General features: G+C 41.0%; 1 protein-coding gene across 1 annotated transcript; it reads left to right on the forward strand.

The window, feature by feature from the left end:
• Positions 1-61: 61 nt before the first annotated feature.
• On the forward strand, positions 62-23,073 carry LOC146970497 (uncharacterized). Its single transcript, XM_085805925.1, has 52 exons — positions 62-313; positions 2,428-2,472; positions 4,720-4,809; positions 5,005-5,049; positions 5,205-5,249; positions 5,374-5,436; positions 5,568-5,621; positions 5,746-5,772; positions 7,269-7,337; positions 7,427-7,489; positions 7,589-7,624; positions 8,191-8,235; positions 8,471-8,545; positions 9,187-9,240; positions 9,414-9,479; positions 10,046-10,090; positions 10,184-10,237; positions 10,327-10,368; positions 10,569-10,644; positions 10,766-10,801; positions 10,908-11,084; positions 12,123-12,212; positions 12,494-12,577; positions 12,680-12,750; positions 12,838-13,026; positions 13,138-13,309; positions 13,417-13,506; positions 13,867-13,968; positions 14,099-14,193; positions 14,308-14,458; positions 14,608-14,718; positions 14,852-15,016; positions 15,278-15,364; positions 15,874-16,011; positions 16,217-16,315; positions 16,414-16,509; positions 16,695-16,834; positions 16,954-17,080; positions 17,193-17,273; positions 17,688-17,786; positions 17,896-17,943; positions 18,537-18,716; positions 18,957-19,087; positions 19,408-19,480; positions 19,774-19,848; positions 20,013-20,138; positions 20,263-20,361; positions 20,677-20,886; positions 21,003-21,180; positions 21,359-21,473; positions 21,563-21,735; positions 22,071-23,073. The coding sequence occupies exons 1-52, from the start codon at positions 242-244 to the stop codon at positions 22,183-22,185; spliced, it is 4,989 nt and encodes a 1,662-aa protein (XP_085662051.1). The 5' UTR covers positions 62-241; the 3' UTR covers positions 22,186-23,073.
• Positions 23,074-23,346: the final 273 nt, after the last annotated feature.

A 23,346-nucleotide genomic window follows, 5' to 3' on the forward strand; every position in this document is an offset into this window, starting at 1 on the left:
ACCTCAGACCGCCTCCCTCCTTCAGGAGCAGGTTAAACAACTTCTCTGGGCTGTCCAGTCTATCCCAGATGGAGAATTTTGATCTAACCGAAGCAATGACCTTACATTACCCGTAGTGCAGCAGCGGATGAGTGTACTGTAAAGGCTGGTCGCTGAGGAGGATGCTCAAGAAGACATTCATCACCTCCGGCGTGTCTGTTGGTTTCTCTGAGCTTCTGATTTAACTGGAGCAAGGAAAGTCATGGGAAGGCCAGTGCCTGTAGTTCCTCTGATCCTGTTTGCTGTGATGTTGATGAGCACTGGGGCCAAAAATGTAAGATGTATCTTTTTTTTTTTTTTAAATATTATTATATATATATTAACAGAACATTACAGATGAATCTGCTTCAATTTAGCCAACAGCACTGATTACCTTGTGGACATGTACTGCATTACAAACACTGACTGTACTGTTATGCTTTTATTTCAAACTGTACGCACACTGGGTAGTCCTGTCTGTGATCCTGCTGCTTGGTGTTTCTTTAAAGGCAGACTTTCAAGATACAGGGCCTGTTGCTGAGCTAGAGTGATTGATTCAGAAAACTACATTGCCCCACATCTCATAAATCCTGCACCAGTGAGCTTTTACCATGACAGATTCAACACTGATATTCTCTGTAAATGTCTCCAATTTGACCTTATAATAATTGTGTCAGTTACATTTTAACTTTTTTAAGTATCCAGTAATCAGTTTACATTTCTCTTGCTTTAACTCACTTTTGAAAAAGCCTCTGAATCACTATTTATGGGAGAAGAGCATCATCCTGTAGCGGTGTTTTTCTCATGTGCTTCCTGTTGTGTTTAATGTGAGCATCGTTCATTCCTCACTGCTTGAACTTTGATACAACACTGTGGACTGTTTGTAACTGGAGTTTTGACAGTTATCTGCAAACATCTTGAGGAAACCCAGTTTGTTTGGGGTCTGTTTGCGCATTAAGCTCAGTGTACTCACTGGACCATGTTGGTGGCCCTTTTTTTTTTTTTTACAGGAGTTTGGAGAAAAAGGAGAGTATGTTGGAGGAGTGTTAATGAATAGCTGAAAATAAGCAAAACAGTAGTAAAGCAAAATGTCTTAGCTGAGTACAGATGCCACTAAGAGGACTGGCCATGGCCAATGTGAGCTGAAAAAACGTTAAAGAAGTTTAGGATGAGAGGAAGACAGTGGCTTACATGTTTACAAATAATATGAGAGGTCCAAGACCAAGAACCCCCCCTCCCCATAAGAATAATAAACACAGACAGTGATATTATTTGACCACATTCACTTCATTCAATGACTATTTGTTATGGTAATAAAACACATTTCATGTTTTCTGACATTAAGATAACCATGAATTTCATGCTTAATTATTGTCTTGCATGCTGGGAAATTGTATACAGTAAAAAGGCAACTAATTAACAAGCCAGGTTTAAAAGAGAAATATCAGACCAAGTATGTCCAACACTGTGTGGTGGCATTTACAGGTCTTTACAAGACTTAGCTAAAGTGAATTACAAATGCAATGCATCTGAAATAATGCTGTACTGATAATGGTTCAATTATAAAAAGGAGCTTATAGCTAACCCGATATTTTCCTTTCAGACAACCTTCGTGCATCTTCTGTTTTCTTTATCACTATAGCTACATTTTTAGTCTGTTAGATTCAATTAACCCTTTTGTCTGCTGATAAGCAATAATAAATTACAGCCATTGAATTAAACCCTGGGTTGAACACTAGTGTGAGGTGTTTGCCCTTTAACACTGTAGACTTACAGTATAGGTGTTGTTTGGGAAAGTTGCCTTAGTAAACTCTCCTCATCAGCATAATGCCTGTGAAAGTTGCACTTGTGAACTCACACTAGTGGACTTTCTTCGGCTCACCTCACACCTAACCATTAGAGAAGAGCAGGGGGTACACACGATTCAACAACACCTAAAAGTAGCCTACTTTCCCACTAAAAATTTGCTTTTAATAATATATCAACTAGATAAAAATGATTAGTTGGCTTTCAGTAATATGGGAGAATATGTTTTAATTTTAAAGGTGCAGCATGAAAGAAAACATTAGACACGGTGGGAATCTGAAACAAAATGTCATATTAACTGGACAAGGGGTGTCATTTAGCTCAGTTGGTAGAGCAGGCGGCCCAGATGCAGAGGTTATAATCCTCGCTGCAGCACAGCCCTGTATCGAATCCCAACTGGGGATGCATGTCATGCTGCATGTCATTCCCCCTCTCTGCATGTCATTCCCCCTCTCTCTGCCTCCCCATTTCCTGTATCTCTATCAATTAGAGGCAAAAATGCCCCCAAAATATACTTTCAAAAAAATAAAATAAATAATAATAACTGGACAGTGTTTTCTTTGTGCACAATACATATTGAGGAATGTTGCAATTTCCTTTTAGTGTGGAAAATCAAGGTGCCGCACTGAAGGAGCCAAAGGAAACAGGGTAAGTGGATTGTGAATTATCTCTGGAAAACATTCAGATATAGGCTAAGTGCTGCAGTTTCAATGTGAATGATTTTAGCTTTTCCCCCTTTTAAAAACAGAGATGTTTACATTTTACTAGTCATTTGTAGTTGTTCATTCTCAAGTTTGATGAGACTATTTTCAACCTTAAGCAACTATAGTAAATGAAATTGAGCCATCATTAATTTCCTGTTTACACCTATGTTTTTGCTACTGTGCTATTTGTCAAAATGTATTTTGTAAAACGTTTTACTCCCGCCACACAAGTAGTCTTATTTCACTTTAAACATCTCTTATTGATTTTGAAAGTCTTTCAAAAAAGACCTCACATCAGAAATAAAATGTTTCCATCACACATCAAGCCCTAGGCTATTCCTAATCATTTATGAGACCAGCTGTTTCATTTCAAATGAGTTTGACATGAGCTCCAAGAAGAGAGAGAGCACACGAAACCATATCACAGGGATACAATTCATCCAAAAAAAAAAAAAGCTACTACTACATTCTATGAACTGCAAAGTTAACTAAAAATTCAGTCAATTATTGTACTCAAGAGTGGAAACCACCCATTCAAAAATTATGTAAATGTAAAATTACATTCAATCAATATTGAACCTTGCCACAGTTTTGTATGGTAGCTCAGTTGCAGCAATTACCTTGAACTGTGATTGAGAAGTAGGCTGTTTTAGTTTCAGTTGCAGTCACACTGTCAGAAAAGTCTATTAACCACCAAAAGGTTAATAGGCTAGGCTAACTGTCCCTTCCATTTGTTGCAAGTTTGCTCACAGTCGAAACATATTTGAAAACACAGGGAAACCAGCTGCTATTTCCCAAGCGCTAACATAATTTGATGCGAGAACACGAGAAAATGTGATTTTACATACATGTGCAAATCAAAGTATGGGTTCCTGTATGATATTCAGTGAGTACCTGACAGAAGTTACAGCTAGGCAGGGGTAAACAAAAACGTGAAAGCTAACAAACGCGGAAATGTTGCTAGGCGACACAGTTGATGATTGATGTTGCACCAACCGTCTTTGGTTGCACCCATAGACTGTAAAAAGAATGGACGTAGCGTCCGTGACGTCACCCATTGGTTTTGGGGAGTCGTTTTTGTGACTCAAATATGGCGGCCTGAACAGCGCCATGTTGGATTGGCCGGCCGAGAACCCGCCCACTGGCCTCGAAGCAGCTGTCCACGGAGCTGCTCGGACCTGTCACTCAACGTTTCCGCGCCCTGATTGGCCAGAATCTTAACCTTTTAACAGTAAAACGGCAGAGTAAAAAAAAAATTCACCCCCCTCAGAGTGTGTGCGGGGGTAGAAACTATCGATTGAGACGAAAAAACGTTCTGACACCAGGCTTTTAACATGTTTACTGAGGATGCAAAGTCGGCGATTTTAACATGGGGGTCTATGGGGAATGCTCCCTTCTGACACCAGCCCCCACAGGAATCCGAGGGGATTGCAGTTTTTTGAACGCGGAAGTGAGCTTCACTTCTCAGACCGACAACTGCCCCCTTGGTTGCACCATGTCCATGGATCTATAATACACACACACACACACACACACACACACACACACACACACACACACACACACACACACACTTGTCTGAACGTCACTGCTACTTACTGTAAGTCCTCCATTATCTGCTCACAGTACGTTATATCCAGCCTCTCTGCGTGTGTTCCCAGTCACCGCCGAAGAAGTCAACATAATTACCTTTTACAGTCTATGATCATTACTTTAGCATTTAGCATTTAGCTACACCCGGCATACACCTGTTAGGTAGCCTCATAGACTGTAAAAGGGTAGCCTACTGTACGTAACGCAACGTGACAGGTACGTTTGATTTCTGGCCGGGCGGGCGGTGCCCCCTGTCTGCTGAAACTGCTGCTTTTACTCTTCTCTATTCTCGCACAGTTAATCATAACTGCATCGTGTGGCTTGTGTTTCTACTCAGCAACGACTTTAAATGTAGTTAGATACATAAACACAAACCTTTTTCAAGAGGTAGGCCTTACATCAGGCAGCTGGTATCTTATTCATATAAGCACATCTCTGCAGTAGCATTTGGATGCAACATTTTTTTTAAGGCATCATGAAACTCTAAATCCTTAAGCAGCTGTGTAGGCTATACATTATTGGAAACATTTGCAAATGAATTGATTGAATGACTTGAAATGACTTCTTTGACTTCTCCCACAATTTCTCCCACACTTAGGGAGAAAGAGGTCTCCCGGGAGATCCAGGATTTCCAGGATTAGAAGGTCGTCAAGGCCCTAAAGGTCATGCTGGGCCTATGGGACCAAAGGTAGAACTTCTTGTGGCTCCTTCAGTCTCTTACATTTTTTTTATCTCCACATTTCCACATTGTCCTCAGAGGGGCCCATCAACTGAAGTTGTGTATATAGACTGTGCGCTTGCTTTTGTGCCTAGTTGTGCTTACTGCATCACACTGCATCACACTACATCACCAAGATTAATTATAGGTTGCTCTCTTTGACAGGGCAACACTGGGCTTGATGGACCTGTGGGACCAATAGGCGATCCGGTAATATAACTGTGCTATAGAAACTGCTGTTTACTTGTGTGTGTTGGGTGTTTGTGTATGGTTAGACAACAAATAAACTTTGTGATAGAGCAGCAGACACATTCTGTGGCACTTGTAGGCTATGTGTTATGCTAGTTTTGTTAATCTCATTACAGGGACCCGGGGGCAAAGATGGATTTGCTGGGTCTCATGGTTTACCGGTAAGGTGTCTTTTTCTCTTATACATCTGTGGTACTCCATTCATCATCAGATCAACTTATGTGTTGTTTTAGTTCCTGTTTAGTTTGTAGATGTCTGTTACTTTCTGCTGATATTTTTTCACAGGGTGTCCCGGGTTTACAAGGGCCTCCGGGCCCCAAGGGGGCCGCAGGATGTGATGGAGAAAATGTAGGAAATGTTGAAGTATTATCTATAATAATTGAGAAGTCTCACTGCTTCCACTGAAACAAAAGTATATGCTTAAAATGTTTGTGGTACTTGAATGTGTTGCCTTTTTCTAACACATTACTGTTTTTTAGGGAGAAGATGGATTTCCTGGAATTCCTGGAACCAGTGGTATTGGGGGAAATCCGGTAAGAAACAATGAATCCAAACTATCATGATGTTGTACTAAAATACAATAGTCTGGCTTGGCTGACCCACCAAAGAATATGTTTACTGTTCAAAACTTGCCTCAGTTTTGTCTTTACTTTACAGGGTTCCCCAGGTCTCCCTGGACCTAAGGTAATAAAATGTATAATGTGCCACCAGGGCTGGTTATTAAGCACTTTTTGTATTGGGAAAGGTGAGATTGTGGAGCTGCAGCAATAAATGCCATTTCAGAAGTTTATTAGAAAGAAAACATAACATGACACTGCAGAAGAAGGTGCCCTCTCTGACTCCCCAGGCTCCCAAAGCTCATTTGTACCTGGTCCATGTGAGACCAATCAGATTTTCTTTGTGTTTTTCCTTTCCTCAAGTCTGCCTTGCACCTGACACTAATGCATGCTCATTCTCTATGCTAATTCTCAGTACAAGAACAACAGCTTTAGGTGTTACTAGAGTAAACATTATAGACCTCCTGACAGCATCAGAAACACATATTTTTTCTCATCTTAGATGTGCATCTATGGGCTCTGTAGAGTCATCTTTGTGTATGTGAACAGATCATTTACCGTAGATGTTTCTATTCTGTACGTATTATAATGATTTCATGTCATCTGCAGCTTTGACAGCTTTTACTCTTTGAAAAATAATTCCCAACTAATATTATCTACCCACATGGGGGAAAACTGGAAGCTGTGACCGATACAGATGTATGTGACTACTTGCTTACCATGGCACAAAAGCTGTTGCCATCTACACCCCTGGTCCTTGAAAAGTAAACGAAACAATAGATATGAGACTTTTCCCAAACATGCACCCACTATATCCCTCCCTAGTCCTGACTCTTTTCCACTGTGGATAACCTGTATGACATATTTCTATAGTGCACAGGTGTCACAACAAGAAGGATTTGTTATAAACTGCAGCAAAGCTTTCTTGAATTAATAGAGTAACATCCTATCTGGCAAAATAAATACTGCAGGTACAGACAACTCCCTGACTATAGGTACACACATTGTCCATGATGAGGTCAGTATTTGCAATGTAGACTTTTTATTGGATTCATGTCCACAAGCAATGTGGAGTGTTTGAGTCTCTCCTCTGGCCTGTTCATAACACTTGGACAGGACGTGGGTGTGTGAGAGATTGCAGTGTGAGAGTTCACTTGTGGCCACTTAATGCAGTTTTGTCATGTCTGTGCCATGGTGGTGGGTGCTTTTAACAAGCTTTGCCCGTTAAGCTTGTTGAAACCTTTTAGCAGGCAAAGCTTATGTGAAATAGGTTGTCATTTGTAACCCTTGTTCTACGAACACAGCTAAAAGCCTCTAAATATTGATTATGCACTTGCAGTGGTTGCTGAAAACATAGTGAATGAGAAGTATGGTTTATGTGGTCAATTCATTGTGGCAACCCCTAAGACATCAAACGTGGTCATTGTAATTCTGAACACATGGATGCATGTCAAATGCAGAGATTGAGATTAAGATAGATGAGTGAGGAAGCTTATGGAGCCCAATTGAGAACCAAAGATAACTGTTGTGCATTCTCTGTCTTCCATGTGCATTACCAGTGATTTCAACAATACATTTAATTCAACTCAAATGCAAGATAAACTTACATCCTGCATTTCACAGGGTGAATCTTTCGTGTCATCAACATCAGTGCCAGGGCCGCCAGGGCCACCGGGCACGGATGGACATGTGGTAAGATTGTAATATAGATCAATAGAGTTCCTGTTTGTATAGTATTTTGCATGACATGATACTTTACACGACTCGCTTTGCTATCTCAGGGATTTCCTGGTGACCCTGGTGACACTGGACCATTAGGCAATAGTGGACCAAGGGGCCCAAGTGTGAGTGAAGAAGTTTTGATATTTTGTACAGAATACATTTGGCGTTATACAAAATGATTGTTTGATGCTTGATATTGCTGCCTGTCTTTTTGTAAACAGGGATCTCCTGGCAAACCAGGGCCTCAGGGATCTAAGGTAGTGCTAATGAAAATTCCTTTGACTAATAATTTGTCTTCTTCTCAGACCTCAGACCTGGTGATGATGAGTATTTACTGAGGGTCCTAATGCCACAGAGGAAAATCATTTAAAAACAACAGTTGCTGGGTTTTTTTTTTCTGTTTTTGTCTGGCTGTCTTTTTTTTAAATCATTGCTGGTACTTTTCACACCCCCTGGGAAAGTGTAAACATTTCCTGGATGTTGTGACTTCTTACAGACAGTCACAGCAGTTGTTTATCAGTCTAGCAATATTTTTCGAATGTAACGTGAACATATAAGGGTTGCAGTCTCCCAGCTGTCCTTTAACCAGCAGACAGACCGTTGTAAATGGTGATAACATTTTTAGATTATGTTAAGGACAGGTCACTCTGTTCCCATAAGTTGGGCTTAAAGAAGGATGTAAAACGTGAGAACTGACCTTGACAAAACCGTGAGAACAGCAGGAAACGCAGCAAAACAAAAAATAGTTTTGGAGAAAGATTTGAACAACTTCTAATTTATACAAACAAGTTATACTGTTTTGCCACACCTCCGCATGCTACAGGGTCAAGGAGGATCAGGCCGTATCACAGGACCTCGTGGACTAAAGGTAATTTCTTTTTTGTGCTCTATTTATTTAACCTTTCTTTATTCAGGAACCTCACTGAGAGAAATATCATAAATGACAAGTATAATAAAACCAAACAACAACTATATTATCAATGTTGATGAATACTGTATAGAATGTGTATCTTTTTTGGTCCAAGACCATTTCTGTTCAGTCATAACATTATTTGTGTGCATTTTGTCTTATTTGTGATTGAAGATTATTTTATTTTGTATAGGGGAGACAAGGACCATCAGGACCTCCGGGGCCACCTGGTCGGATCAGAGAGTTTTCCACTGAAAGTCTTATTGAGGTCAGATCACTGTAACAATAACATCTTCTACAGAGTGCTGTGTCCTGTATACGTAATCCAGTATAATCAATACTGCTGCACTGAAGCAATCAAGGTTACAGTTTCAGCTATATATCATTTCATCATTACACATCCATCTTTGTATACATCCAACTGTGTGGTTCAGTTTTATAAAATACATGAACTGTCATATTTACTGTGGATCATCAGCTTGTCCTACTTTTGGGGGGGAATTGCACACTGCCATTGGCATTTGAGGCATAGTTCTATCACCTGAGGCAACACATTTCACACCGTGCTCATAGTTTCTCACCTGAAAATTAAATGTAAGCCCTGCGGTGTCACACTTTGCTAGTTGGAACAGTTTCCAGATTTTGCAGGGGGTGACTGAGCAGCAGGCTCTGACACATTGTCACAGTTCAAACCAAGTCTGGACAGAACTGCACTTTCTCTTTTGCTTCTAAATGGAAACAGTACAGTAAAAGGGAGAAAAAGAGGAAATTTGGCCAACTATCATGACCATATTTAATTATAATTTCATATTTATTGTATAGAACTGGAAACTGTGCCCAAAAAGTCTCTCAATTGCAACTAACCGAGTCTGTTATTATAACATGAGTTTTTTTTTTTCTTCTATTCAGGTTCTAAAAGGAGACAAAGGAGATGAAGGAGAAAAAGGTTGCCAGGGTGAACCAGTAAGTTTCTCTTCTCTCTTCACACCAGTGACACTCCGACCTGGTATTACATCACACACATTACATAGCTAATTCTCTTTTTTCTCAAAAGCTGCCACTCCTGACAGTTATTCTGCCTTGATAGTGTTGTGTATTTCTTTTACTGCCTCCTGTACTTTTCAATCTTTTCACAGGGAGACACTGCTTTTCTTCGGTACGCCAAAGGATCAAAGGGAATCAAAGGACCTGAGGGGCCAGAAGTAAGATACCACCGCCCATTTATCCTCACCTTTGATCCTCCTTGTCTGACTGGGCATTCATCAGAAATGTCAGGGTGCCCCAAAACAAAAAAATATGCAGTGTTCTCTGACCATTGCACCATATCTTTCCCTTTTTTTTTTTTTTTTTTTTTACACTTTGTGTTGCAAAGCTAACACTATGGGAATAACTCAAGACAAGGGATGACCAGCAGAGGGCAGAGATGCAACATTAAACTCAAGGAAAGGAAAGGAAATCATTGATTTATAAACATCGTTCCATGACAATTCTGTTGATAGACAATACCTACCAGTGGTTAAAGTGGATTGTTTTGCCACTACAACTTCATCATTATCTAAAGGCCAGGTGGCATGAACATTAATTGAGGCATTGTTTTTTGAGAGCCGCATTTTTTGACCTACCCTCATCCCTTGTAGTTGATTGAACTGAAAATTGGGGAAATAAAGTAATGAGTTCCTGAAAATGTATGCCTGGGAGACTTGGCAAAGTTTTCTATGTATAGATAGCAATTGAATCCTCACTGCTTTTCTCTTGGTTGTACTTGCAGGGAAAGCCAGGGAAGGATGGTGATCCTGGACAAAATGGAACGCGGGTACTGATCTACTGTGAAAGTTGTGTAGAGCATCATTATTTTGTGTGTGTGTTTTCATCATGTGGCTTTTGAATACAATTTTTTTTTTTTTAGGGAGGTTTTGGCCCCGGAGGTGAACCAGGATACCCAGGGACACCAGGAGTCAGGGTTAGTGAACTGTTCGTGCTGAAAACATTATGCATCTTACAGTGGGTTGATATGTTTTGTTTTATGTGTTGTTTTTTAACTCCCTTTAGGGTGAAAAGGGAAACAGTGGTCTACCTGGTCCACCTGGAGATGTGAGTTGACTTTGTACTCCTCTTCTTTTCAGTATTTTCCATGCTATTTTCAAAGTTGTGCAAGCTAATGGAGAGAAATGAATATAAACCACTTTGTTAGTCTTTGTAATTTATTCTGAAATGGGAAGTATGAGTGACTTCATCTGTCCCTATACCTGCACTAAGATTTCACCATGTGACTGTGGTGGTTTCGTTTACAGATAATTACAGATACAGTCAAAGGACACCCTGGAGATCCTGGTTCCCCTGGTTCCCCTGGGCATCGTGGACATCAAGGTAGATCAATAGCATTATAGCCCTCTACCATGGTTCTATTATTGTATTAGTGGTGGCTATAATTCAATAAAGTAATCAGACTTGCAAATATGGTACTAACAAGTTACTATTCTCCTGTCAGGTGTTATGGGATTTCCTGGACCAGCTGGACCTCCAGGTGTGCAGAAAAGAGGCTGTTTATATCTATTTGTTGTTAATAAAGAGATATGACTTTTGACATGTCTAAATATATAGGTCATAGTCTCTTTCTTTGCGATACACAGGCCAGGTATCTGTGTATTCTGTGCCAGGCACACAAGGTCCCACTGGCTCTCCAGGTCCTAAAGGGGACCATGGCGAGCCTGGGGGTATTTATAGTGGACTTCCTGGTCCTGATGGGGATCCTGGTGATACAGGGCCTGCTGGCGATCGAGGCCCTCCTGGACCTCCAGAAGACAGATGTATGTGTGAATGTTCTCTTTCGTATTTCAACTAAGCATTACATCTAAGACTGCTTTGGCAACTAACACTGCTACTAGTGACACTGGCAGTTCTTTTAAGTATCTTGATTAACTCAACAAACTTTGCATATGGTTAATAGAGCTGATTAATTCAGTCATGTAAACTTTTTTGATGTCTTTGAAGCTTCTCCTATAAGACAAGGGCAATTTCCAGATAACAATAATGTCTACATGGATTTAACCAGATATAAATAGCTACAGGCTAAAGAGGCTTTTAACCACTGTTAGGAGCATCAGTACTTTACCATTTCCACTTTCATATTGTCCCTTTGTGGATCTTTTTTTCTTACATCCAACATTGGTCTGCAGGGAGAATTTATATAATCTAATATCCTCGATGAGCTCACTTACTTTATTCTTTTCTTCCTTATCTAGAGATAAAATGTCCACAGTTCCTTTACAGCAGTACTCACTAACATTATGGAAATGAAAAAAAGTGTCCCATGGAGAAATGTTATAGTAAATTATAGTGAGTGGATTTTTGATATGGATGAAAACGTTTCTTGACATGACAATGATGGGTTATGCCTTGTGTGTACTGAACTAAGTGGCTTAGCTACCCATTTGCATGCTTGTGTTCAGTCAGTCAGCAAAAGCCTATTAAGATACACAACACCTCTCCTCCTTCATTATCAAAGGATTCAGTGACCTGTAAATTGTAAGATTTTTCTGCCTGTGATTATGTACATACTCTTTAATAGCAGATATTTGATTTCATGTCAGGTTTTTCTGTGTTTAACAAATGAGCCAACATTTATCAGAGACTACATGGTAAAAGGTGGTAGTGACAGACAACATTTGAGGCTGGTTATAGTTTTGGTGTAGAATGCTCATTTTTGGTCAGTGGGTTGTTGATCATTTGGATGTCTCATTTACAATCAATTTATTATAGAAATTATGGAAAAATTGGTATAAAGGTAGCAGCAATGTAGAAGGATAACCTACACTAATGCACTTTGTTATTTGTGATGCTTGTAGCTAAAAGGATCACCAAAGGTCTCCCAGGAGAAAAGGGAAATAAGGGTTTACCTGGTCGTCAGGGACACGATGGGACATATGGAAAAAAAGGTGGGAAACTAACTATTCAAAAAACAATAAAATTAACATTCACTGTACCATTTGTTTAGCAGTGGTTTGTAATGACTTTTTACCGGTTAATTTGCAGTCATTAATGCGAACCATGGCAGTTTATATCCTTCAATATTTTATCAGTTTTTAGTGCAAATTCTTATTCCTCCCAATAGGCTGGACTGAAAAGAGTACATAAGTAAATGGATATAATGAGGGATATACTATAATACTGTGTAATAAAGATGGAAATCATATTTTCATTATTATGCTCTTTACAGGAGAGAAGGGGGAAACCTGTTATGAGTGCATTGGACAAGGACCCCCAGGGCCATCGGGTCCCCGTGGTCCACCTGGCCTCCCTGGTAAAGTCATTCACTGGACACACACTCTTTGTATTGACTTTTACATCTTACTGAAAATAATGGAAAGTAAAATAAGTAGATGTAAATGTTTCTGTTGCTAAGGCTACAACCAAGGGCCAGGTGCCAAAGGTGACCCAGGCTTCCCAGGACCAATAGGTTTAACTGGAGGGCCAGTAAGTAATGTAAAAAAGTATCCAAATGTTTTTTTTTTTTGGTTTTTTTTTTACAAACCCTTCTAAAATATTGTATCTTCCCTGAAGGGTCCTGTTGGTGAGCCAGGAGTTCCAGGCCCTCCAGGAGTAAAGGGAGACTCATATGCCTACAGCTCTCCAGGGATAAAGGGATTGGCAGGGGACCCTGGACAGCCTGGCTGGCCTGGCCAACATGGCCTCCCTGGAGCTCCTGGGCTACCAGGTCGTAAAGGCCTCCGAGGCCCGCCAGGGGAGATAGCGGTGAGATGGTTTTGTCTAAACTTAGTTTACAATAACAACCAAACCGTTGCAATTTGCAGCACATTATGAGGCTTCGAGGGTCTTTACAGTTCTCCATCCCCTCTCTAGTATACATTCTCTGGTGTGGAGGGAGATCGTGGTTTTCCAGGCCCACAAGGGCCTAGAGGGAGACCAGGACCAGTTGGCCTCCCTGGGCCAGTGGGATATGGGCCTGCTGGATTTCCTGGAAGTGAGGGAGATATTGGGGTACCGGGCTTGCCAGGGGTTCCTGGAATTCCAGGTAAAAAGCACACTTATTTACAGTATATATAAACAGACAAATAGATGGGGGAGAAGACTGACACTGACACTGTCTTGTCCTTTATTCCCCCCCTCTGTCTTTGTTAGGTCAGAAAGGGGAACCTGGCCACATCCACCCAGATGGACCTCCTGGACCACCAGGACTTAAAGGCCAACATGGTATACCTGGAAGCCCAGGTAAGCTTTGGATAACATGATGGATGGATGGATGGATGGATGGATGGATGGATGGATGGATGGATGGATGGATGGATGTTTTAATTGAGTGCAAATGTTTGACTAATCTTGTAAATTATTTTAACTAATTTTGAAAATTCAATTTTTTGTTTTGTTTGTTTGTTTGTTTTATGTTTTTAATTAATGTGACTATGTGTTGAAACTATGTGCTGTCATTAAATAAAGGTTATAATAATAATGGATGGATGAATGGATGGATGGATGGATGGATGGATGGATGGATGGATGGATGGATGGATGGATGGATGGATGCTATATATGATCATATGACAGATATTGTCTCCTTCATACTTTATCCAGGTAATCCAGGAGTATCAGGCTCTCCAGGAACACCAGGCGTTCCAGGACAGAAAGGAGAACGGGGCATATATCCTAGAAATCCTGGGATCCAAGGACCAAAAGGTAATCCAAGTGGTGTCGAGGCTGAGCAAAAAAAAGAAAAAAAATTCTCATGTGACTTATCAGTTCAAATCACCTCCTCAAAGAATGGAAAACAGCTAATTGTGTCATTAATGTGTGTGTGTGTGTTCAGGTGACAAAGGGCAGCCAGGTCCCAAAGGTTTTTCAGGTAGGGGCTTCCCTGGTCTGCCGGGTATACAAGGCCCTCCTGGTCCTCCAGGACTGAAGGTCAGGGACACAACCAAGATTTGCTACGTATCATATACATTGTTATACTGCATGCTCACAGAAATGCATTATTATGAATGTAAAAATAATGCTTTGCATATTTTTGATTATCAGGGAGATAGTGGACCTGGAAACCCTGGGCTCCCAGGGTTTGCAGGGCCACCGGGACAAGATGGAGATCAGGGCCCAAGAGGAGATCCTGGGCACCCTGGTCTACCTGGGAAACCAGGGTTGGATGGTAATCCTGGCTATCCAGGAGAAAAAGGTACTCATACACCAAATATATGTATATAGACTGTATGTCCCAGACAGAAAGACATTATTAGACAATAAATAGTGAGGTTCATCCAGACAAGTTTGTTCTTAAATGGATACTCAAATAAGTTCATCTATTAAATGCATTATTCTACACAGGAAATAAGGGTTTAATGGGGCCCCCTGGTGAACCTGGTGACAAGGATTCATGTAAAGGTTTACCTGGTCCACTAGGACCACCAGGACCAGATGGTTATCCAGGACCTCCAGGTCAGTATATATTGAAGTTAAGTATATATTGAGTTTAAACTGTTTTGTTATATTATTGATAATTGTATCTCATTATTCACTTCACTTATGTAATTTTCTCATTTTACTTATTTCTCTATGTTCTGTTCCCCAGGAACTAATGGTTTGCCCGGTGAAAAGGGTAATCCAGGTTTGCCAGGGTCTGGTCATCCTGGCCTCCATGGTGACCCTGGTCCCCCTGGGCAACCAGGTGTTGGTTTAAGTGGGTTTCCTGGACAAAAAGGGAACAGGGGACAAAATGGCCAGTTTGGTCAACGAGGTATGGTGATTGTTCTCTGACATCTCACAATAACTTGATTCTTCAGTACATGATAGATGTGACGTCAGCTTTCAACTTTCTCAACATTTTGCTCGTTGTTTGGTATTCACTGTCTCAACCATGTACTGTCTTGAGAAAACAAAGTGCTTGTCTGAAACACTTTTGCAAAAATGGTGAAATACCAGTGTGTGAATATACTCTGTAATCTGAGGAATACATTTTTGGAATTGTATTTAAAGTGTTACACTTACATTTCTCCAGGACCGAGAGGAGACTCAGGACCACAGGGGTTACCAGGTTATGGACAAGGGGGATTGCCTGGAATTGAGGGACCGCCAGGCCCATTAGGTAAGCATCACAAATGTTGGGGAATCGTTTTTTGTGTGGTTCACAGCTATGATGGACTTAAAGGGATAGTTCACCCTAGAATGATATTTCGCTCATTATCTACTCACCCTCATGTTGACTAAGGGCTGGAAGAAGTTTCAGAGTCCTCCGTCCCTTCTCTGAGTTACAGGGGGTCTCAGCGTAGCAGTGCATGTCCATATAACGGTTGTAAAGGGACACCAGAGCTCTTCGTAAAAAAACACACACAAAAAAACATCCAAATACCTCCATGCTGCTCGTATGTAATGTCCGTCTTGTGCTGAAGCCCCAAATTGCGTAATTGTCCCGAAAAAAATTAAATAAGTCTATATTTTAAGCTTGTTTGTAGCGGAAGCTTCTCAAAGCTCCTCTTCCTGGTCCGTCCAAATCTCGCGTGATTTGCGCCGGCGTCAGTGCGGTTACTGCGAATCACGCGAATCATTCTAGGGTGAACTATCCCTTTAACACCCCCATGAATGTTTCCCACACAGGTTGGCCTGGCTCACAAGGAGCTAAAGGTTTGCGGGGTCCACCGGGCATCACTGGAGATCCAGGTCAACAAGGTCCGTCAGGTCTTCAATCACCATCACCTCCATACCCTGGGCCCCCTGGAGACCCTGGACATCCGGGTAAGCTTTACAATAACCTATTCACATAAGAATATTGTTCCACAAACTGAAGTTGTTTCTCCAAATTCATTTTTTTGGGCTGGTTGTTAGGGTAACATAAACTTTGGTTCTTGGTAGTACAGGCCATTTTCACCACAGAGCATATCAAGTTATACTGTACATCCAATTTCTGCAAGTCGTTAATAAAATGGTGATTCTTTACAAGGCCACCCTGGTGTGCCTGGTGGCTCTGGAGATAAAGGAACTACTGGACCAAAAGGGCCAAAAGGGTTAACTGGATCACCAGGGAGTCCTGGACCGAAAGGTTTGAACGTTTTTTTTATGTTTGTAACATGAGTTATTTGTATTTTGGTTCACCATATCCATCTGATTAACCTTATGCTGTGTGTGTATCTCCTCCAGGTCCTCCAGGTGATCCAGGTATTGATGGACCAGAGTTCAAAGGATCTCAAGGCCCGGAGGGAGTCTTAGGAGACACAGGATGGAGAGGCCCTCAAGGTTAGACCTAAACTAGCTCCAACTTTACTTTACTAAGTTTAAAGCAGTTGTAGCAGTAGTAGTAGTATTCAATAATTAACTGTTGGAAATATACTGTATATAAACAAAAGTTGCCCAGTTGTAAGTATGAATGTCTCTCTTCTATGTAGCTTGTGTAAAACCACTGTTTGGTTTAATCCCCACAGGCCTAAAAGGAATAAAAGGAGATCAAGGAGTCCCTGGAGGGCCAGGTCCCGACGGATTACCAGGTTCAACTGGGAACAAAGGAGTCAGGGGAGAACCAAATTACTCTGGATATGGACCACCTGGGCCAAAAGGACAAAAGGTAAAGATGACTGTCTAATCTGGATGGTATGGATTCAGACAATATATGTGCTGATTGTAATTATTGTTGATTTCTCTTTCCTTTTCTTCTTCTTCTCCTTTCCTACTACTTGTCCTCAGGGCGAACCAGGATCAATCAATATTAACATAATGAAGGGTCAGAAAGGAGATCCTGGTTCTGGTGGACCACCAGGTCCCTCAGGAATCTGTGGTGCTAGAGGAGACCCAGGACTTGATGGCAGAAATGGTTATTACCTTTGAAAATGACAATTAGCCAGTCTATGATCAGTTGTTTTTTTTTTTTTTTTACTCATACTTCATTTACCTCTCCATCACAATCCTGTACCCCACTGTTCCAGGTTTACCAGGCAACCAAGGACCTAAAGGTTCAGATGGGCCTCCAGGATTCAAAGGATTCACAGGACCCAATGGACCACCAGGCAAAGCCCTTTGAAATTATTGTTTTCTATGATAAAATGATACAAGAAAAATTAATCAAATCAGTGTACATATTTTCAAGATGCAATCCACTGTGTAGCCTTTACTGTAGAAAACACTTGTATTACGGTGCGTTCACACCGGGCGCCCACTGGAATATTTGTTTTTACTCGCGGCATTCGCGAATTTCGCATCTTCGCTTCATTCGCATCGCGCCATTCGTGTCATTCGCGCCGCCGGCACAAATTTGCGTCCATTCGCGTCTGTACATTGACTTTGTATGTAATCGTATCGTGCAAAAAATTTGCCTCGCGCCCGATGTGAACACGCCATTACATATATAAAAATAATATATAATTTGTACTTTATTTTATTTTCACCCACAGCCTTAATTTTTTCATGTCTGTTTGCACCAGGTTTCCCAGGTCGACCGGGCATCGTTGGTAACCCTGGTCCTAAAGGCAACCAGGGCCGGGATGGGATCCCTGGACCACCGGGGCAGAGAGGAGAGACAAGTAAGAAACCCTGCATGGCTCTATTATCTCTCTGTTTATGAATTGTTGCCTCCAAATCAGGCTTTAGCTACGGTCAATGCTCACCTACTCTTACATGTCTCCGCTGTAGTCATAACTGGAGGTCCACCAGGAAGACGTGGTGACAAGGGTCAACCAGGTGAGTCCCAGGTAATTGACACTATGCTTTTCAATGTCTTTATCAGAATCCCACTTTTTTATTGTCACACTTGGCCTGTCTGGAGAATTTTCCGACTTTTCTGCACCCTAGTTTTCCTTGCTGTCTAAAGTTCTGTGTAGCTGGTCAAATCTTTTCTTAAACTTGGCAAACCTTTTGAAAATGGTATTTATATTCCCACTCTACCAGACCTTACCTATGCCTCATTACTCAATAGACTCCAAAAGCAAAAGGCCAGATAGTGGGATTGTTCCAGTGAATGTTAGCGCTTTACACATTATTAAATGTAATTCTTAAAGAACAAGTGCATTTGGTAATGTATTCATTTATCAAACAGTACATGAAGTTGCAGAGTTTGCGGCCATTACGTATCTACCTGTCGTATTCACTTACAGGGTCGCTGTAGGGATTCACATCTGTATCAATCTCTGAGATTTCTTCAATAATAATATCAAATGATCTGAGATCTGAGCAGAGATGATGACATCATCCAGATTCCACTTTATTCTTTTACTACAGAATCAGATTTATATTTTTTGTTGTCATGAACATATACTGTTGTTTCTGTGTTGTAGGCCCTTCCGGGGACACTGGCCTCCCTGGCCCGCCTGGCACAGGAGATCCTGGACCGACAGGAGACACAGGGTTGCCAGGTCTGCCTGGGGTTGATGGTCCAAGGGGGCTACCAGGAAGAGATGGGGTATGTTCTGGATTAAAAGGAGAACGCGGGGATCCTGGCATTCCTGGTAACCCAGGTGAGGATTTCCTAATGGAGCAATTAAAACTCTGACATACCTTTTTGTAAACATGAATTAATATTTACTGAAAACCTCATGTCCTAGTGTTTTTTTTTCTGCATAATGTGCAAATATCAGTACTTTTAAATGTGCTTTAATCCCTAGGATAAAATATCTTATGGATTATTATTATGATTCTAATTTGCTTTGTGTACTCTCGGATATCACTACTCATGATCCTCCCTACTTTGTATGTAGGATGTCGGGGGTCCATTGGTCCTCCAGGTCCCAGTGTGCCTGGATGTAAAGGAGACAAAGGGGACCCAGGTTTTACAGGAGGGCCAGGCCAAAAAGGACACCCAGGATATCCAGGCCCTCAAGGGCAGCAAGTAAGTGACCCCAACAGTTATTAATTTACATTAATTCATTACATAACACAATGTCTGACCAAAAAAACATTCTGAAGGAGAACGAAGATCGAAGTCTTGTTTTATGTATTTATTTTTGTTGTTTGTAACAACAGAAGTGTGATTTTCCTCCCCCCAAATGTACATGATAAAATGTGGCTTTTCTCTCAGCAGGTTATCCCAAATAAAATTTACTCTGAAGCATCACCTGCAGTTACACCACATCTGATAGTGATATCTAAATCTCACTGCAATACTAAAAATCTCATCTCTGACCTTTATTGTTTTATTTGCCTCCCCAGGGTGACAGAGGCAGACCTGGAGGCCCAGGGCCAAGAGGTGATCCTGGTCCTCCTGGATTCCAAGGGCCCCATGGTAATCTATCATTTGAGCTTCAGGGCATAGATAGATTATGTGCTCTCTTTGAATTCCTCCCCAGACACCAGCATATCTGTCACCACAGAAAAGTAATAGTCCACGATTGATTTATGTGTCTACAATTGTGATGAAATACAAATGGGACAGAGAATAAAGGGGACCAAGAAAAATAAGATTAATGAGGATTAATTTAAATCTTTTCTGTCATATGGAATAAAATGGAATTCATCAAATAAGCTGTGAAGACAAGATAGTTTACTTGCAATCTATTTATGTCCTGTGTATTTTAGGCAACAAGGGAGACCCAGGATACAATCCAGGCCTACCTGGTCCACCTGGAATCAAAGGTTTCCCTGGACCACCTGGTGCGGCCAAATTCTTACTTTTGTTCACAATAACAATAATAATGATCTCCAGATTCAAACCACCTCTCCATTTTCCAGTCACTTGGGATTCTGCAGATATGATTCTGCAACTGTCTAATGTTGATGGGTGAAATTTCCTGATTATTCTTTCCCTCTCTCTACAGGCATCAAAGGAGAACCAAGATATGCCCCAGGCAGACCTGAACCAGGATCTCCTGGCTTCCCAGGTCTCCCTGGGTATCCAGGAGCCCCAGGGAGCACTGGACCATCAGGACGACCAGGCCCTGCAGGTTCAGAATTTTACCTCAGTTCAATCTTTGCACTCTGATTTCAAGATGTGCTTCTACTTTTTAGTTTCTCTTCCATAAAGCTGGTCCTCTTTAAACTGTGTGACACTGGATCTTTCTTTCCCAGGTCCGCCAGGTATCAAAGGAGTGCGTGGTCGCAGTGGTCGAGTTGGCCAGCCTGGATTCCCTGGCCACAAAGGAGACAAAGGAAGTGCAGGACAGCCAGGTATAAGGAAGGTGTATATTTGCGCATATACAGTATGTGAAGATGAGGATGCCACTTTAATGGGACTTTGCTCCTTCCTTTCTATACTACGGGGCCATGTCATGGGGCACGTGGATGAAGGGTGGAAAGCCAGTGGGGTGATTTTTCTTGCCAGATATGAAACATATTTTAAACACTGACAGTCCAACTTTGACAGTTAGCAATGACAAAGACTGAAGTATAACCTCCATCCCATAAATCCTGATTAAAAATTTTGCACACAATATAACTTGATAATACTCTTTGCTCTTCATTAATAATGTTTTTACTGTGTAGGGCCAGTAGGTACAGCTGGACCACTAGGCAGGAAGGGTGGTCGAGGGTTGCCTGGTGGAAGTGCTCCACATTTCGTTGACAGTTTCCTGATTGCTAAACACAGCCAAAGCATCCGTGTCCCTGACTGTCCTCATGGCACCACCCTCATCTATTCTGGTTACTCCCTCCTCTTCATCAATGGAAATGAGAGAGCTCATGGTCAGGACCTGGGTAAGAATTCAGAAACACTGAGTTGAATCCAAAACTTCACCAAAAAAAAAAACACAAACAAACCTGTCTGAGCTTGAGCCTTTCTATTATTTATAACAATTCAAACTGTCTCTTAGGCACCATGGGAAGCTGTCTCCCTCGTTTCTCCACCATGCCCTTCCTCTTCTGTGACACAGAAACTACCTGTCGCTATGCTTCTCGTAACGACTACTCATACTGGTTGTCAACGGACGCCCGTATGCCGACCAACATGGTTGCCATCACCGGGAATGAGCTGGCCTCTTACATTAGCAGGTGGAGAAGTTTATATTTACAAATACAAACAAATAGACTCATATACTGTGCTTTACCGTATTGTGTTTCCTAGGTAATTTAATTTTCAGTAACTGGTTATATTTAGTTACAATTTAGCATGACTTAGGACAAAATTGATATGGGTGTCTATAAAATATTTTATGAATGTATCATTTAGGTGCGCAGTATGTGAAACCACCTCCAATGTCATAGCCGTCCACAGCCAGACAACTCTGATACCTCAGTGTCCCCAAGGTTGGGAGTCCCTATGGACTGGATACTCATTTGTCATGGTAATCTTTCCTCTGAATGCCTCAAATCCTCTCATTTCCCCATTTTTCTTTCCAAGTAACGCTCTCCTTTTGACTTCCCTCAATTCTAGCAAACGGGTGTTGGTGCAGACGGCTCCTCCCAGCCTCTGGTTTCTCCAGGCTCATGTCTGGAGCATTTCCGCCAAGTGCCCTTCATTGAATGTCACGGCAGGGGAACATGTAACTACTACCCCGACTCCTACAGCTACTGGCTGGCCTCCCTCGATGCCAACAAAATGTTCAGGTAAACCGTCACTTCTCTATTTAAGCAGTGGTGGAGGCAAGCCGTAGGGTACGTCTTCATGTACAGCTTAGATTAAATAATTTTCAGGACCGGGCATGTCATAATTTCGTACATGATTTGCTTATAACCCTCAAAAATAACTGACACTGAATTTCTGATATCAGTGCTGTTTCAATTTCACTCTGGAATATAGCCAATATCTGCTCTTTCTACAGTGCAATATCCCCACAAAAATCATTTTGAATTTTCATTATCAAATCACACAGTAATATTAGGATTTGTAATTGCATCTGTATCACTGTGTGCATATGTGTGTGTTTTGTTTTCACCTACAGTAAACCTGTACCTCAGACAGTGAAGGGACCTTCTCTGCAAAATGTAATCAGCCGTTGTCGGGTCTGTAGGAAACCATGGCAGTCTGGAACAGACGACAACCGTGGGGACAGTTAACACAAAGCATTTAATTTTTCAGTGTTATTGTTGAAATATTAATTATTAACAACGATAAATGTGAGAGTAAATTTATGAGTCTTGCGCATATCTGGTGTGGCTAACACATTTCCACTGCATTGCCAATCATCTTTGATGCAGTTTTATCTGTTCTTATAACAGTGAATATTAAAATTAATGAAACATTAAGTGACCCATTATATTTATGGAGGCCATAGTGTGTCACCAGAGTGTAATTATTCTTGAGCCTCAATAATGGCTTTCAATGGTTGTGACTTTTCTGATTTGTGAATGCTTTAATTTTTACTCACTTTTACTCACTCTCTTGGTGTTTTACTTTACAATACTTACTTTACAACCTTTTTGTTGCACTTTGCTCTGATGTATTTGCTATAATATTATAAATTAATGTGTGACATATTAAAGACAAGCCACTTGTGAACTTTATGGACTTAGACTGTGACTATGATTATTATAACTGACAAAATGTCACACCAAAAGTTATTTTGGATTAAAAGACAAAAGAAACAAACACTAAATGTCCTCATTTGTGCACATGATAGTCAGACTACTGAGAAATAATTAACCTATTAATCTATACCGTGATGACACTGACATGTTTGCTTCTTTGTTCCACATGACTTGAGAGGACCGGTGCAGTCCAGTCAATGAATGACGTGAAAAGTATTAGGTCACAACAAATGACGCAGATGTTCCTATGACATCTGGAGAGGAAGCTTGTAAATGGAAGTGACTTGCTCTTGCTTTGGGATTATAACATGTTTTTCACACACAAATATAGAGTTATTTGTGTCCTCACTCAAGAAGCATTTCTTAGAATTTCAGCATGTTAAATGATGCATGGAAAAGATTAAACTTTATGACTCATACTGCCTGCAACTTTTCCCAATCCATTTCTAAATGAACTGTCAGAAGGCGACACCACAATCAAACGGCTGCTGTCTCTGTGCCTTTGGGGACACAAAAAAAAGCACATTAAAACCTTGAGAGAAGATACTGTGAAATGTTTTCTGGATGCACGCTCTCTCTTTTTTAGGTTAGAAGGAAGAAAAGATATGAAATATAAATATACAGTAGAAAAAGTCAGCATAATGTTCTCATATTAATCAAGCAAATGATTTCAAATGTAGTCTGATTTGA

The sequence above is a fragment of the Trachurus japonicus genome, chromosome 17, assembly GCF_045865225.1.
Source record: "Trachurus japonicus isolate A0001 chromosome 17, Traja_1.0".
In the NCBI taxonomy this organism is placed as follows: Eukaryota; Metazoa; Chordata; class Actinopteri; order Carangiformes; family Carangidae; genus Trachurus; species Trachurus japonicus.

What these genes read in the sequence shown, in the direction of transcription:
- LOC146970497 (XM_085805925.1), top strand. Translation starts at nt 242, where the DNA reads ATGGGAAGGCCAGTGCCTGTAGTTCCTCTGATCCTGTTTGCTGTGATG. An exon ending in TGGTATACCTGGAAGCCCAG is followed by an intron (nt 13,507 to 13,866) that starts GTAAGCTTTGGA and finishes TACTTTATCCAG; the next exon opens with GTAATCCAGGAGTATCAGGC. An exon ending in GGGACCGCCAGGCCCATTAG is followed by an intron (nt 15,365 to 15,873) that starts GTAAGCATCACA and finishes TTTCCCACACAG; the next exon opens with GTTGGCCTGGCTCACAAGGA.